This window comes from Vulpes lagopus, chromosome 3, assembly GCF_018345385.1.
Source record: "Vulpes lagopus strain Blue_001 chromosome 3, ASM1834538v1, whole genome shotgun sequence".
Classification (NCBI taxonomy): domain Eukaryota; kingdom Metazoa; phylum Chordata; class Mammalia; order Carnivora; family Canidae; genus Vulpes; species Vulpes lagopus.
Genome location: NC_054826.1, coordinates 79,737,724 through 79,755,236, shown reverse-complemented (window position 1 = coordinate 79,755,236; position 17,513 = coordinate 79,737,724). Strand labels below are relative to the sequence as shown.

The following is a 17,513-nucleotide window of genomic DNA, read 5'->3' as shown; positions in this document are numbered from 1 at the left end:
CCTGTGCTTTCTGAAACCTTGGGCCCCAGCCTGACATTCCATGAGCTCATGTGATTCCTTTGTATTTCTGTTCAAGATTTATGTCCACCTGAAGGAAGGCGGGGGTCCTGATGGGCTAGATGCACTGAAGAATAAGCCTCAGCTCCACAGCATGGTGGCCCGAAGCCTGTGCCGGAACGCAGCTGGCAAGAACTACATCATCTTCACGGGGCCCAGCATTACCAGCCTGACCTTGTTTGAGGAGCTGGAAAAGCAAGGTTTGTTGTGTGGTGAGCTGATCCTGAGTATGGCCCCTGCCCCCTGGAGAAGTTGGTGGCAGGGGAGCCTGGGGGTGCAGGTGTGTCGCAACCAACACACACCATAGGCTGCTCGGCCAGGGGGGAACATGATGGTTTCATCCTGCCACATGCCTGGACCCTGCTGGGCACTGGAGATCAGAAGGGACACCTGCCACCGGCTTGAGCTCTGGGGGGCATGCATGGCATGTTGGCGCAAAGCTCTACCTGGGGCACGGTTGAGAGACCATGGCCATTGAAGGGGCCTTCTAGTGGCTAAGTCCATTCGGGCTGTTCTAACAAAATACCATAGCCTGGGCGGCTTATAATCAGCAGCAGACATTTATTCTTCAGAGCTCTGGAGGCTGGGAGTCAAGATCAGGGTGCCAGGTAGGTCAGGTGAGGGCCTCTTCCAGGTTGCAGACCTGAAATGCCTGCTACAGGCATTTAGCTACCAGAGAAGCTACAGGGAGCTCTCTGGGGTCCCTGTCCATAAGGACTCTGCTCCCATTCATGAGGGCTCCACCCTTATGACCCAGGCCCCTCCCAGAGGCCCCACCTCCTCATCCCATGGTCTTGGGCATTAGGCTTTCAGCAGATGAATTTGAAGGGAACACAGACATTTGCTCTGTAGCACCTAGACACTCCTCCTGCTAAGGCCCTGAAGTCTTCAGACCTATAATGTGACCTCTCCAGTTGACATGGATGTCACGGAGAATTACGTAGATGAATACAGGCTGCAGTGCAGCGGGCCTCAGAAAATTCTTAGTATCCCTTGGTGCTGAGGTGCTTTGTTCCATCAGTTGAAAGATTGGGAAGCCTTCATGGCTAAGACAGAAATGGGGGCTCTAGAAGATGTGGACTGAGTCAGGGAGCCCGAGAGCAAGCTGCATATCCTTTGCTTTGTCCTACATTTTGGGGATTTATATCTTGTCCACTCGGGAGAAACATAAAAAGCTTCTGCTCTGCTATGTCAGCCACTGGAATTGCAGACCTATTGCTTAGCAACGGATCAGACATCTAGCCTTAAAACAGAATCCTCTCAAGTAATGGGGAGCCAAGGGCTTCTGACCTTGACCTCAGCCACAGTGATGAGGAAGCAGCCCCTGGACTCTGTGCTCTGCTGGCTCTGCTGTGTCTTACTCATCTGCAAGGTCCAGTGCCCCATTGGGCTTGGTGTTTAATTGTGGGGAGAACTCAGGGTGGAGAGATAACACTATATGAAGAGGGGCTGTAGAAGTCAAGTTGGAAAAAAATTGGCGCTAATGTGTGTTAACCAGCCACTTTGGGAGAGTGATGGGTTCCCACGTTAGGGGGTGTGGTGAGAGCCAGGGCTCCCTTCCCCACTCACCTGCTCATTCAAGTCCCGGTGTGGGTGCAGAGCCATGGTTCTCAATTGTCCCTATGCTGTTTGCACCAGCCCCTAGGGACTCTGGCTGCGCTGGTGTGGGCTGGTGCCCCCCAGGGGATTCCCATGGGCAGCCAGGATTGAGGAAGGGCATCGTAGCGGAGAGTCTGGCTGTCCCTCCGTGGGTGTACAGAGACTACTTTGTAAGACATCCAGAAAAGACATTTATATAAGAAGTGCTATTTTCATGAAGGGGCAGATTCATGAAGTTTGGATGCTATTTGAATTTTCTTTTTCCCCCTTATGAAAATGTACCTGCTCTTTGGCTGGTCATGTGTATTGATGGCTGAGCCCTGGGTGGATGACTTAAAACATACTTTACCTTGTTCGCCTAATCCTCTCCACTGTTTTAAAAATAGTTTCTTATTTTTAAATAATAAGACTGGAGTGGCTGGAGGAGTTCCTGCAGAGGTGTGAGTGGCCAGGAGTGCTCTTATTTTAAGCAGCAAGACTGGACCGTGCCACCCAGGGGGTCCTGCTCTGCACCATTTGAGCAGCAAGGGGAACCTCCTGAGGGAGGCAGCTCCTCAGGGTGTCTTTCCAGGGTGGGGTGGAGATGCAGGGATGAGGGAAGCATGTGCACAGGTTACATGATGAATCAGTGTCAGTCTCCAGTGAGCTTTAGTCTTTGACCCAAGACCCTGGGGATGAGACCGTCCCCAGCCACTTCAGGCAGAAGTGCCGCTCCGCGTCGCCTCCAGGCATCCAAACCAGACCAGGCTACAGGGAGGAACAGACTCCCCGTGGCCCGCTCAGTGGGGCAGGCCCATGCTGGGGAGGACCAGGAAAGGCCTTGAGCCCAGGGTGGAATTTGCTGAGCCCTCCTTGTCCACACTGTGCTCACCATCCCTCCTGCTCCACCCCGGAACCTTCCTGTGCATCAAAGGCCACACTGTTGCTCCTCCCTCGGGAGGCTTTATGTTCAAAGGCAGGACACTGGCTGGATGCATATTGCTTAGTGATTATTGCCTCTGCATTTAACTTACCTCCAAGGGGACGGGGGCTCCGTCTTGCACACGGCCTCTGGGTGCTTCTGGGTGCAAGCAGAGGGCTGGACCTGCGGCTGGTTGAATCTTGGCAAGAGTGTTAAGGGGTCGTGGTGTGGTCAGACTTGGATAACAGACAGACCTTGCTTAGTCCCTGCCTTTGCCCTTCCAGCCGTGAGCTTGGGGGCCTATTGGAGCTGCACTTCCTCTCCTATAATGTGGGTAGGATGACCTGAATGCAGAAGTTTCTAGAAGCAGATAGAAGGATGGGTACCCATGCTGAGCACTGTGCCTGGCACATAGTGGGTGCTCTAGGGACGAGACCCCTGTTGGTACTGCTGATGGCTCACGTGATGGTCTCACGTGTAACTGTAAAGATACATATGGAAGTACTGGGAGGGAGAGACGGCACATCTGGGATCCAGGTCCCCAAACTGTCACAGTCTCTTCTACAGGGACTTCTAGAGGACCCACCCCCCAAGCATCAGCACCCTATCTGCACGGGCCTCCCCGCCGGTGTGGCCACAGCTTTGTGTCCCTCTCCCCGCAGAGATTTACTGCTGCGGCCTGCTCAGCTCCAGGAAGAGTGACTGCACCGGCCTGCCCCCGTCCATGCTGAGCAACCCGGCCACCGCCCCGGCGCGGGGCCAGCACCGCATCAAGATGAAGGGGAACATGTCTCTGATCTGCTGGTACAACAAAGGGCACTTCCGCTTCCTGACCAATGCCTACTCGCCCGTGCAGCAAGGTGGGCCCCGCGGGGTGCCGGTGGGGCCGTGGGTTTTGTGCGGCTCTCCTCTCGCGTAGCTCCCAATCCTCGGCCGCTCCTGGGCCGGGCTCTGACCACGCTGTGTCTGACTGGGGGGCGACAGCTGTCTGGGCCCGCGGGCTGCCAGCTGCTGCTGCTGGTGGCCTGTCCGCAGGAGAGAAGCCGCGACGACAGGATTGGCAGGTGCCCCGGCTTGTGCGTGGCCGCCGAGAGTGGCGTGTACTCGATCACTTGATCACCCAGGATTCCCTGAAGAATCTGTTCTGACAAGACAGGAAAATATCAACTGTTTTATCAGTTCAGTGTCTTCCTCAGAGGTTAACCATTGGTTTTTGTTTTGTTGTTGTTGTTGTTGTTGTTTGGATGTTCAGGTGATTCTTTAATTTTGCTTGGGGTTTAAAATCCATTCCTGGGATCCCTGGGTGGCGCAGCGGTTTGGCGCCTGCCTTTGGCCCAGGGCGCGATCCTGGAGTCCCACGTCGGGCTCCCGGTGCATGGAGCCTGCTTCTCCCTCTGCCTGTGTCTCTGCCTCTCTCTCTCTGTGTGACTATCATAAATAAAAAAAAAAAATTAATAATAAAAAAAAATAAAATAAAATCCATTCCTAAGAAAGGGATTTACTTAGCAAGCAGTCTATAGTTAAAGCAACTACAGCTGAAACACTTTTAAACTGCTGAAAAGGGAGCTGGAAATGACCATGGGGCACTTTACAAAAATATTTACGGTTACATAGTGTATTTGAAAATCCCTGGTATTCCTTTATATTAGGACATCTTTCCTCTTTACTTCTGAAGGAACATTGCAAGGGGCTTAGTTGTGTGGGAGTGGTGTGGGGGGCGTGTTTGTGGGGCATGGGCTGTGTGTGTGTGTACGTGCCTGCGTGTGTCCGTGTGTGTGGTATGTACGTGCATAATGTGTGTGTATATATATGTGTGTGTGTGTGGTGTCTGTGGTGCATGTGGTATGTGATGTATATATATGTGGTGTGTGTGTGTGTCTGGGGTGTGTGGTGTGTATCTGTGATGTGTATGTATGGGGGGGAATGTGTGCTTAATTAATGTCTGCCATTCATTTATTCCCATCCCTGACCCCCTGCACACACACTGAAGTTATGTTACATGTCAGTAGAGATGACAATCCAGGGATGCAAGCCTATGGGACCTAGGTTTACAGAGTTACAGAAAGCTGCCAGTTTCTCAAGGAAGGGCTGTGTGAAGGGCACTTAGAGGAAATGTTTGGAATTGACCTTGCAAGCTGAAGGCAAGAGTTTGAAATGGACTTCTAGACTCTTGTGACTGGGCAAGCATTCACAGGAGAATGTTCGGGAAGAGCTGTTCAGGTAGGAGCTGCCTCCCACTAAATTGTGCATGACAAATTGTAAATTATGCAATACAGTTTAAGATGGCAAAACCTTAAAACCCCAATCTCTAGGGTTGGGAGCCTTAAATCCATCACCAAGGGAACCAGCAAGGAGGCTATTGATGAGAAAGAAGAGAAAATGGGTAGGGTTGATTTTTAAATAGGCCAAAATTTGGTATTCGTGTTTCCTTCAGTTATAGTTTCCATTTCTAAAGTACTCTATTAGAAACCACAAAGTCCTGGGGCGCCTGGGTGGCTCAGTCTGTTAGCATCTGCCTTCGGCTCAGGTCACTATTTCAGGATCCTGGAATCGAGCCCCATGTTGGGTTCCCTGCTTAGCAGTCAGTCTACTTCTACCTCTGCCCCCCTATGCCCCTGCTTATGCTCGTTCTCTCCCTCTCTCTCAAATAAATAAAATTTTTTTTAAAAAATCACAAAGTCTCAAATCTTAGACTCCCTTAAAAACCCCAGGGAGTATGCCCTGGCCCCTCTGGCAGCACCTCTGGAAAGTACCCCCAGGGTGGATGGTATGGGCACCCATGAGCCAGACCTGTTCTGGAGCAGGAGCATCCGGAGGCAGGGGGGCAGTGTGGATAGCCCAGGCTGGGTGGCCCACCTCTCATCCCTATGGGAAATCCTTTTACTAGTCCACATCTCAGAGTATTTTTTTTTTAATGAAGGGGAAGATATTTGCTTTTCAATGTATTTCAAAACCATGATTTTTAAAAACCCCTTATTAGTATTTCATTTTTCTTTAAATGTCATAATTTTTCTGCCTCCACCCCCCCATTAATGATCCATTTTTTCATAATATGAATAAAGGTGTAGTGAATATTTCCATACTTTTGGGTACATCTTTGATCACTTCCTGAAAATAAATCTGAGAGTGGAACGGCTGGCCCGGAGGGTCTGAACACTTTCAATGACATGTTGCCAAAAGACCGTCCTTACCACTATGACAGGCTAGGAGGGGACTGTTACTCCTCCTGTGTTTATCAACACAGATGTTGTTGTTGTTGGTTTTTTTTTTTCTAAATTTGTCAATCTGGTGGGTGAAAATGCTACAAAATTTTAAATCTGAATTGCATGACTATTGATGAGGTTGAGTGTCTCCTTGTGTTTCTGTTGGCCAACTTTCCATGATATCTTCTTGTCCACCTTGTCCTTTGAGGCACTTGTCTTATTGAAAGCAAATTTTATGCCTATAGCAAGTATTTTTCTGTATTTGTTTTCCTTTTGTGCTTTTATTTATTTAACAAGTTGTTTTTCATTCTGCATGGGAAGATCTGCTGATCATATTGTTTGTTCTTACAAGAGCTTTGAAAGTCCCTGCTCTGTCCAAGGGGCTGGATGAGTGTTAGATCACCTGGTTGTCTTACAGTGTGATTTTTGTGCTCTTTACAGTAACCCCCAGCCATCAGTTGGATTTTTACTTTTTTTAAGTGGTAAGAGTTGCTTGACCAGGCAGCCCTGTCTCTGTGCCTGAACCCTTTATAGAAAAATTCTTTCTTTTTCTTGTATTTTAAATATGACCCAGAGATGAAGTCTCAAATATTATAAAGAATGCCTTTGAGCTTGATACTCTCTCCTGCTGTGAATACACACACACACACACACACACACACACACACACACACTTCTAAAAGTTGAACAGAATTTCCAATTTTAGAAAATATATAACTGGTGAGGAACATTTTAGGAATGGGCTTATTATTTCTTCTGGATTCTAAGGAAAGATGCCCCTTCTTTCAGAGAGTGTGAGCATGTGCACATTCTTCTTAAAAGTTACCTGCTATCACATAGCCAGGGACCTCTGTGTGCAGAACAGATGCCCTTCTGCTTTTCTTCAGAAATCCATCTTGGATCTGTCATCTCCCTACCAGAGTCTTTGCCCAATTGGGGTGCATACTCCATGAGACTGATGGGCATCAGAATGTGCGTGTAGGACTGGGTCAGGTCTTGGCTCATTCATTCAGACTCACAGGATGGCAGAAAGAATGTCAGCCGTGCTGCACATAGCCTGGGGAGGCAGTCGGCAGAACTGCCACTGCTGCGTGAGTGCACGTGTTTCTCCTACCGGGTCAGATAGTTTTCATGGCGCCACAGAGGTATGTACATAGAGTACATCTATGCACGGAGATTTGCATGGCTGTAACTGTGCAGGGTCCTTCCAGGGCGCCTGTGGGCCATGTCCTGGTGAAGTCAGCAAAGCCAGTAAAGCTCAGACAACCTCTTGTCAACACGTCCAGTGCCCGAGCTTTTTGGTCCTCAGAAAAGGATATTCTAGGGCAGCAACCTTACTCTTTCTAGCTGGAATAGTATCTCAAAATCCAAAATATCACCAGGGAGGAGGGTGATCTGGTTTATAAAATCGGGGCAATGCTCAAGCAGGTGAGTGCACACCCAGGTTTGGAAGCCACTCTGCTGAGATGTCCAGCAGAAAGCCTCATTGTAAGTTAAAAACTATAAGAATGATGGGAAGGAAGTGAAGGGCTAGGGTAGGACCCCCACAGTTGGGGAGACGGGACACGGCAGTTGAGGAACTGTGGCCTTGGCAGTGCTGAGGCCAGGAGGCCAGAGCTGCAGGCTATGGGAGCTCCAGGGACGTGGTTGACTCTGAGGTCCTTGACATGTGAGCCCGACTCACTGGAGACTGGGTGACTCAGAGCGAGTCACACTCTGCATCTGGGAACTCTATTTCTGTATAGGGATGATCTGATGTGCCCATATCCACCATGGCTTCCATGGAGCCCTAATAGGGCCTGAGCCTCTTTAGACTCTGAGAAAGCTGTAATTTTGGATAAATTTAAGCAGAGCTAGGAAACCTGCTCAGGCCTGGGCTCATTTGAGACTGGGATGTTTCCCTGATTGGTCTTAGACTGGGGTAGGGGTGGCTGAGATAAGGGACTGGAAACATGCATGCTCAGGGGTTCTGTTGGAGAGGAACTGCCCTCCTTGGAGACTGTAGGATGGGCCCACCCTGCCTGTATGGCTGGATCCCCAGACAGTAGAGCATCTTTCATGGAGAGGGGATTCACAAACAAGCAGAGTCCCAGAACCCTCTGGACAGGAGGAAGCCCCCAGCCTGGGCATCAAGGTCCTCTGACTCTCAAAGAGCTTTAGGAAATGCATCACCTGGGGCCTCTCAATCACCCTGCCAATCTCAAGTTCTCCAGGTATTTCTTTGTGTGAAAACCCAATATCTGGGGGGATGGCTGGGGACAGGGACCAAAAGAAAGAGAAAGATCCCAGTTCAGGGCTCAGTCTGTGCAGATGGATCCCTGCACTCCTGTCTCTTGCAGGTCCCTTGGTGAAAGGGTGGGAGATACTGTAGGTGAGCCCCTTGTGCTTGCAGGGGACATGCCACGGCGCTTCAGCTGTATCCATTCAAGTAGTGCCAACTTCACAATTCTTTAGATTGATGCTTCTAAAACAAAACAAAACAAAACAAATCAAAAAATGGTGGTGCTCTCGTAATCACATCATGCTGAAGGGGAGGCTGGTGAGAGATGGTAGTAAATCCCAACTACACCTGAGCACACAAGGCTTCTTGGAAGAACACATTCTTCCAAGTCTTCTGTGTCGTCTCTGGAAAGCAGCTCTTGGTCTCTGAGGCAGGTCTTGGAAAACAGGTTGTCCCGCAGTGGTTTGGGCAGCAGGGTGAGGAGGGCTGGTTCATCACTTTCTGTTCCTCACACCCGTCAGTAGGCAGTGCCCTGGACGCATTCCCGTTTGCATTTAGTAGAGGAAAAGCATGGGGTGGCAGGGGGCAGAGCTTCAGGGGTGGCCCAATGCAAAAGGCTCCTTCCATCCCTTGGTCCTCTGAGCCCCCCAGAAGTCCTGGGAAGCATGAAAGTGGCTCCTCGCTCTTGTGCATCTGTAACTCCACCCTTGTGCTGTGATGGAGGCAGGCAAAGGAGGCTGAAAGGACTCCCTGCACTCCCTGAGCGGCAGCCTTCCTGTGGGGAGGGAGGAGGAGGGGAGAATGAGTCTCGTGTCTCCCTTTTGCTCTCCGAAGGCCTGACCAGTCCAACACCCTCCCCAGTGCCACTTAAAGCCACCTTTGGGCCCATCATCGCCCCTCGTGCCCGCAGTGCCCCTGTGCCCTGGGCACTCATCTATATGTTCTCCTCAAGTCCTCTGAAGCTTTTAGGGACCCGTGTCTACCTTCTGCGTCTCCCCTCCCCACCCCCAGCTCCCCGTTTTATGGCGGGACGGCCAAGCAGGGTGGAGATAGGCACCTTCGTTCGGAACAGGGTGTGATCTTCTGTCTTCTCCGCAGGAGTGATCATCAAGAGGAAGAGTGGGGAGATCCCCTGCCCCTTGGCCGTGGAGGCGTTCGCTGCTCACCTCAGCTACATCTGCAAATACGATGACAAGTACAGCAAGTAAGTGAACAGGCAGTTCGCAGCCACAGGAGGGCGCCTGCGGTCTCACCAGTGCGGACTACAGGCTGCTACAGGCTGCTGGGTGGGGTGGTGGTCGTCCCCCAGTCACAGAAGGGACAGAGCAAGCCCCCGGGAGACAAAATCTGGGCGCTCACCCACGCAGCCCCCTCCCCGCTGGGCACCCTGCCTCCTTCCCTGCCAGCCTTGCCCTGAGGCGCCCTTCCTTCCACTCACTGGGCCCTGAGCCTGCACCCTCTGTCCCCCGGCCAGACCAGCCTCCCCTTCGTCCCCCCACTGTGGCAGAGCATGCAGCGTCAGTCCCGGGCAGCGTCACACGGAGCCCAGTTTTCCAGCACAGGTTACATAATCCTTTGCACCGTGGATGCCTGCAGAGGCTGTGGCCTCCGCAGTGTGCACACGTCCATGTACACCCGTACTCACTGTGGCAGGAACTCAAGAAGCGACTGCTAGTAACATTGAGTGTGACCAATAACAGCTAGGGTTGAGCCTTAGGACCTAGAACAAGGTTGGAGTAACCCCAAAGACAGGTGGGCATTTATTCAGCCCACCTGGAGGGGAATCTGCTGGGCTTCTTCATGGCAGAGAGAAAACCAAGGACCTGGTTCTTCCTGGAGTGCTCAGCCTGGGTCCGCAGGGGAGCCCCATGCCACAGGGAGTCCTTGAGCAAATGTTCATTGCCTGCCAGCTGTGTGCTCAGCACCTGTGGCTCTATGCGGTTGCTATAAAGAAATCTGCATTTATTTAGTAGACACATTAGAGTCCACCCTGTGCAGGTGGCAGTGAGAATACTGATCCTCAAACAGTCCTCAGTGGGTGCAGAGACGAAGATGCAGGTGGAGGACACAATGCAGGGGTTGGCTCTAGAGGGATACCATCCTCAGTCTCAGGACAGAGGCCTCCCTGAGGTGACATATGTCCCGGATCTAACGGGAAGGAGGGGTGGCAAGGAGACGGGCACTTGGGAGGAGGCGGACGCATTGCAGAGGCCTGCAGCTGCAGGTGCACTTGCCCTTGGGAAGTGGAAGCAGTTCAGTGTGCGGGACGCAGCATCTGAGGAGGGCCCTTGGTGAGGAGGGTAGGCGGCCCTTCAGGCCCTATACCCTGGAGCTTCTGAACCTTGCCATGGCGGGCCCGGCCCCTGGTTCCAGCAGTGACCCACCTCCCACCTGATCCTCTGATAGGAATCGTTTTCGTCATCTTAGTCTTAAGTAAAGTTCACCGGGAGAGAGCCTCAGCGGGAGCTGGCCCGCAGCCCGATTCCTACCCCCCAGGGCTCCTCTGCAGCAGCATCGACCATGAGGTGGCCTTGGGGACTGTCTCCCCTGACCCGGGCTCCCATGAACCACCTGCATCAGCCTTTCTTATTCCTCTGCCCTCCTAGGTATTTCATTTCTCACAAACCAAACAAGACCTGGCAGCAGGTGTTCTGGTTCGCCATCAGCATTGCAATCAACAACGCGTACATCCTGTACAAAATGTCAGATGCCTACCACGTGAAGAGGTACAGCCGGGCGCAGTTTGGCGAGAGACTGGTGAGGGAGCTGCTGGGTCTGGAGGAAGCCTCCCCAGCCCACTGACGCCGAGGCGGCCAGGCTTAGGTGAGGCCCAGGTCCGGGAGGCCGGAGGAGGGAGAGAGCCTGCCGTTCGGACCTGCCCAGCCAGAGCCCTGGGGCGCCCCGGGGGTGGGCCCAGCCCGAGGGGTGCCCAAGGCCTCCACAGGGACCAGGGTGGGCCTGGTCAGAGGATGGCTGCTGTCCCGGTTCCCCTTCAAAGAAGAGCATGTCCTCTGTCCAGAAGCAGCCACCCACCCAGTGCCAGGACGGGTGCTGCACCCAGACTCCACATGCAGGCCAGAGTGCTGCATCTTCATGACACCCATGGAGCTCACCTCGGCGCAGGGGACCTGGGAAGGCCGTCACCGCCAGAGGCGCCGGGGAGAGGATGAGCCAGGCCATGTTCTGCTAGAAATGTCTGCTCTGTAAAGACACAAAGACATTTGTAACCTGGTTCGATCTCGTACCATGTCTAGAGGTGACCAGAAGCAAGCAGGTAGCGCTACGGTGGTCCAGGATGTTTACAGGAGACCAGAGCACGCTCCGGCACTTGCCTCTCGTGAGCAGCTTAGAACAGGTCTCCTGGGAACCAGAAACACAAACTGGGTGCCAGTAGAATGCAGGGATGAAACGGGAGAGCGGTTGCCATTCTGCTTAGTAACCGGGGCGTCCCTACTCGTTTCATCTCTCTGGCTGGTGGCCGGGGTGGGGGCAAGGGAAGATGCCAACAGAACCGCAGTGATGTGTGATGCTATTTTTTATTTTTAAATATATCTTCAGGTTATTTTCTTACTGTTGCTTAAGATCTTCTGTAAAAGGAAAATGTGCCCCTTCTTTTCCATCCCCCCCAATCCCCTCCACCCCCATCCGTGACTTTTTTGCATGAGCACCGTTCGGTGTGCCTGTGACTGTGCCAGGACCCGAGAGGCAGCTCGCTTCCAGGACAAACGCGGTTCCACCCCATCAAGGATCGAGGGGGGGCCTGTGGGCCTTTGGCTTCATCACAGGCATCACCATTGGCAGAATTACGGTTTTGAAAAACCTGTAGCGTTGCTGGAGCAGACCGCGAAAGGTCTGGGGCCGGCACTTGCTGAGTCTCTCCTGCCCGTGTGTGGTGGCCTGGCAGTGTCAGTCCGAGCTCCCCCAGACCCTGGGAGCCCTGCGAGGGGCCGGTGGTGGGGATCTGCCATGGGGCTGGGGGCTCGCTCCCTCAGGACTGAGGACCGCACGCCGTGTGCTCACTTCCCACAACATCGGGGCGCCCCTTGTGAACGTCCATCCGCCTGTGTCCATGGGAGGCCTCGGCCCGGGTGGCCCACTGCTCTGACCATCCCCCACTGACGCAAAACCGTGATTTCCGGAGTTACACCATCCCCCCCCACACACCCCAATTTATGTAGTCCCCTCATATTTTTTTTTTTCACAAAGGCAAAATCTATTCTACTCAGGCTTTGGGACTTTCTTCCTTGTTCCTACTCAGTGAATTCCAAGTGTTGCTGGCCGCATGCTCCGAACTCCATGTCATTTCTGTATCCTAGGTTCATGATGATCCCACCTCGCCCTGTGGTTTGAATTCGATGCCACGGATTGTAGGCCACATTTCCAATTGTGTTTCAGAACACCTTTGCCTGTCCTTTAATTGGATTGAAAGCACTTTTACCACATGGAGAAATATATTTTTAATTTGTGATGCTTTTCTACAAGGTCCACTCTTTCTGAGTCTAATGTGTTTCCAACACTTAGGGAGACTCTGATGAAAGCTGATGAATTTTCTTTTCTGTCTAAATAAGTAAAAAAAAATAAAATAAAAGTCTATTTAGATGCTGATTCTTTGTTAGTATGTGAGTTTCTTTACAATGACAGAAACAACAGTACAGGCCACTCTTTTAAGACTCAACTTCTTGTTAGATCATTTGGTGTGTATGATCTTAAACTGTCCTTAGCATCCTGTGCTTCTGAGCAGTTTAAAAAAGAAATTCAGTCAAGTGTCTCTCTCTTTTTTTAACGATTTTATTTATTCATTTGACAGAGAGAGAGAAAGCACACCAGCAAGGGGCAGAGGCAGAGGGAAAAAGCAGACTCCCTTCCCTGCTCAGCAAGAAGCCAGACCTGGGGCTCGATCCCAGGACCTTGGGATCATGACCTGAACCAAAGGCAGATGCTTAACTGACTTGAGCCACCCAGGTGCCCTGAAATTCAGTTAAGTCCCAACTACTAGAAATAGATACTGATCTCCTGGCCCTGTAAAGCACAGTCATTCTAGGTGGCCCTGCCCCGGAAGACAGTCCAGCCTGCCTTCCATATGAGATTCCTCCCCATTTCTCCCAGTTGGCCTTATCATCCACATTCACACACACAGCCACCGTGAGATGGTGGGTGGGTGACTTCGCATGACCAAGTAATTAGAGGGACTTAGCCCATTTCAATGCTCTGGGTTTTAAGTAGTAACCAACTGTTTTCAGATAAATGCTCAACAGATAGGACTTTCTAGGGAAGCCCCTGCAAAGGTTGGGAAGAGTTTCTGTCCTTCCAGAAGGAGGACAAAGTGACACGGAGTACTGAATAGGAAAACCTGCAACTGGTGAGACCTTGCTGCACAGATGTGAGGCCAAGGGCCTTGTGGAGTGCTCCAGTTAAAATCCACCTGGCTCCAGTAGCCCTGTGGGCTTGAAGGCCCTCAGGTTGGCTCTAGATTGGCTCCTGTAGTATCTGGCTGCTGGTGGTGCCTGGGGAGGGGGGCGCCAAGAAGTGGCTCTCAGCAGAGTGGGAGCCAGCAGAGCCCCAGCAGAGCCCCAGCAGAGGCTGGGAGGCAGGTGGGCAACTCTGCGTGGCATGGCCAGTGAGACCTTTCCGCCGGGGCCTGTTGCCATGGCGCACCACTGCCCTGTGGGATGGTTCTGCCACAGGGTCTAAATGCCAAAAACAGAACAAGGATTTTCCCGACCCTTGTGAAAAATAAAACATGAGCAAAAATCTAGAAGTTTTTCCAAAGAAAGCTCTATTAGACCAAATACTGAGCTTCATGTGGTTTAGGTCACCAGAGACTGGTGATATTCAGAATTAAAGTCAGGTTAAGCCTTCAGAGGAGGGAACTTAGGTGAGTTTTTGTTTGTATAGGCTGCTGCCTTCTTTTGAGTTTCTTTCTTTTTTTTTTTAAGATTTTTAAGATTTTATTTATTCATGATAGATGGAGAGAGAGAGAGAGAGAGAGAGAGAGAGGCAGAGACACAGGCAGAGGGAGAAGCAGGCTCTATGCAGGGAGCCCGAGTGGGACTCGATCCTGGGACTCCAGGATCACGCCCTGGACCAAAGGCAGGCGCTAAATCACTGAGCCACCCAGGGATCCCCTTACCAGTTTCTTTATGTCAGTCACGTTGTCTCCTCCTACCACACAGCTTCAGTTTTTAACAAGGTCTAACTATACTCAATGGAGCATTATAATACTAAGGTCATATAATGCAGATGAGTTAGGTTGGAAAACTTTGGCATTTGGATCATTCTGGTTACAGACATCCGGTTTATTGGTTCCATTAGTCACAGCCTGGCCTCCGGAATCAAATGAACTCTACGGTTGTTGCAGAGATGATGGAGATGCCAGGACAGGGACTGGAAGGCCTGGCTCATTGTGCATGGCTGTGCAGTGGTCCTCAGGAAGCAGGCCTCCGCATTGAGCCATGAAGGAGGAAGGCCAGACCCACCCATGAGATGGAGGTGGCAGTTGGCATGGGAGGGCACTTACCTGGCACGCAGGCACCAGACATGCCTGGCTTAGCATACTCCAGAAAAGACAGAATCTGCCTCCTCAGAAGGCCGGAACCAGCCTACATCTGACCAAAATTGCCAATTTGCCATACAACCGACTTCATGTGTCTGGAAAACACTTTCCTGGGAACCAGTTCTGCATTAGTATTTCTGGAAAGCGTGGCACTACATGTGAGCAACAAGTCAAAAAGTGATTCTAGCTCTTGAAGAAGTCATAACCAAGCAGAAAGAAAGTTTCTTACCTCATAAATACCCATATGCAGTTAAAATTTCTGTTCCTTCCATTCCGTCTCTGGCTTACACTTGGTTCTGTTTTCTTTTCTTTTCTTTTCTTTTCTTTTCTTTCTTTCTTTTTTTTTTTTTTTTTTTTTTTTGGTTCTGTTTTCTCCAAGGAAATAGGGTACTGGCCCCTTTCTCCAGCCTGACAACTGGTGTGAGGGTTTTCTTGTCCCCGGTTAACTTCTAATGTCCCACATCATTCAGTAAGGTCACAACTTCAGCAAAAGTAGTGATAGGAAAAAATCATTTACTGGGAAGAGATTTTTTAGCTATTGAAGAGATTTTTAGCTATTTTAACTAGCTCTTTCCCTAGGCTTGGTGTCTTTAAAATGCATCTATTCCTCAAAATATTAAAAATAGTACTACCAGGGGTACAAGGAGTAAAGCATGCTACTCTTGGTCTCAGGGCCATGAGTTCAAGCCCTGTGTTGGGCATAGAGATTACTTTTAAAATGTAGTACTCCCATATGATCCAGCAATTCTGCTTCCGGGTATTTATCTGAAGAGAATGAAAACACTAGTTTGAGAAGGTATGTGCAGCCCTGTGATCACTGCAACATTATTTACAATAGCCAAGATATAGAAGCCACCTATGTGTCCATCAATGAATGAATGGGTAATAAAAGATATGGAGATATATATATACACACACACACGTATACATATATACACATAATATATATGTATATCTCCATGCAGTAGAATATTTTTTAGCCTTCAAGAAGAATGAAATCTTGCTGTTTGTGACAACATGGATCGACTTTGAGGGAATTATGCTAAATGAAATAAGACAAAAATAAATATTATCTCTCTTATATGTGGAATCCAGGAAATATAAATATATATTTATATGTATATAAAATTAAGCTCATAAATCTAGAGAACCGGATTGGTAGTTGCCAGAGGTAGGGGACAGGGAGTGAGAGAAATGAGTGACTGCTTTTTTTTTTAAGTTAGATTGATGCCAAAAAAATTAAAATGCATCTAGTTTCATAATGGAGAGCTTCCTCTCAGTGGATGTAGAAAGAAGAACAAAAGAAAGAAGAAGGGGATGTGTGATGTGTATTATTTCAGTAGATCAAAAAGAATGGGATGGTTATACATATTTTTTAGGTGTAGATTTAAGGTCTGGAGTTGTGAGATTGTGGGGTTTTTCTACTGAGGCATTTTGGAGTCACTTTTATCTGTGTCAACACAATGCCGTACGTAGCTGATTGTGGCTTTTTAAAGTGTGTGCCTCATCAGTATCTACCAGTATTTAATCAATGGAAGGACGATATCCAAAGTGGGACCAGCACTCTACCAGATGCTGTACAGTTAAGGCATGAGTCCCATCCTGGCCACCATCCTACAAGAAGAGACGACGATGACCAGTTAGGAGGTCCTGGCAGCCAGGACAGTGGGTCCACATAGAAACAAAATGATAGGGGCAGTTGGGAAAACAGAGAGATTAGCCTGGTTGGTGAGGCGCAGACTCAAGAGGGAAGGTGACGTTGTCCCCGACTTCCCAGTCTCCTAGGCACCTCGTGGTGCCTATCAGTAGGAATCGGACGTCAGCTCACTGGGGAGAGTAGGTTCCAGTGTCTCGAGATGCTGGGCCCTGGGACAGGACACCTCAGAAAGCAGGGAACACTCTGCCCATGACTGAAGGTCTGCCACCACAGGCAGCTCCCGACATGGGAAGGTCCCAGAGGGCGTTGTGTGGGCAGGAGGTGGCCTTGAGTCCGGGCTGTGGGCTTGAGCAGGACCAGGCAGCCCTGGTCTTAACTGAGGAGAAGCAGAAGATAGATGAGGCAAAGGCCTGGCTCCTGGGCTCCTGGGCTCCTGGGCTCCTGGGCTCCTGGGCAGAGGCTGCTGGGGATGAAGAAGGAACCAACGTGCGAAGACGAAGACAATTGCCTCTCCAGAGGATGCCCCAGCTCCCAGCTGCTCACCTTCCTCTGCCCCAGCTGGAGGTTCCCACTTCTCTGAGTTCAGGGGTAGCCGCCACCAGCGACAGGAAAAAACGTGTCAAGGAATCTAGAAAGACTGCTGCTTTATTTGAAAACCTCTTTGCACCCTTACATTATCTGGCTTTTCCTTGCGGTTTCCAGTTAAGATTCATTAGGAGGAAGATTTTAATCTTATCATAAACTGCACTTCTGTAGCCGCCCTCAGGGGATATCACACAACTACATCCCCATCCCTTTTGTGAAGGTAAAGTGTACCCTTCTGTCAGGATTTTAATTTCACACTAACCCTTGCAGTAAATTTTTACACACTTTGTATATCATGTGCTACATTTTGAATCCTAAAATGTGAGGTAGTTCATATACAGACGTACATACACAAATGTATGTGATTTAACCCTGGTATCGCGTGTGGTTCTTATCTCTTCAGCAAAGTCTGTCTACAGTCAGCAACTTGGAGAGACAAGCAGATATATTGCATTTGCTTCTCTCTGGGGGAGGGAGGATATGATGAAGGAAATTCATGAAAAGCATCACAGGATCTGTTGCCAGATTACACAATAGCAGAGGTTGGGGAAAGCCTGGCGAACCCACCCTACAGATTCTCCCAAAGGTAAAGCGGGATGGATGGCAGGTAAGGGAGCCCCAGGGGCCGCAGGCATGTCAGGACCCCTGAGCCTTCCCAATTCTGCTGCTAAGGCTGGGGGAGGTCGGGGTGGGGGGTGCCCATGGGTGCCCTCCTCTATCTCGCCCTCCCATCCTGT

At 50.4% G+C, this 17,513-nt stretch overlaps 1 protein-coding gene across 2 annotated transcripts in view; it reads left to right on the top strand.

Moving 5' to 3' along the window:
* PGBD5 (piggyBac transposable element derived 5) overlaps positions 1 to 12,586 on the top strand; it is a 102,033-nt gene extending 89,447 nt beyond the window's left edge. Inside the window, exons 4-8 of one of the 2 annotated variants that reach the window (XM_041750388.1) lie at positions 77 to 257; positions 3,220 to 3,417; positions 9,080 to 9,185; positions 10,588 to 10,804; positions 11,001 to 12,586. In XM_041750388.1, coding sequence (XP_041606322.1) covers positions 77 to 257; positions 3,220 to 3,417; positions 9,080 to 9,185; positions 10,588 to 10,783 — 681 coding nt within the window. In that variant the 3' untranslated portion in view covers positions 10,784 to 10,804; positions 11,001 to 12,586. Of the gene's footprint in view, positions 1 to 76; positions 258 to 3,219; positions 3,418 to 9,079; positions 9,186 to 10,587 lie in introns of both variants that reach the window. The other variant, XM_041750387.1, reaches the window with a different exon arrangement.
* The last annotated feature ends 4,927 nt before the right edge of the window (positions 12,587 to 17,513 follow it).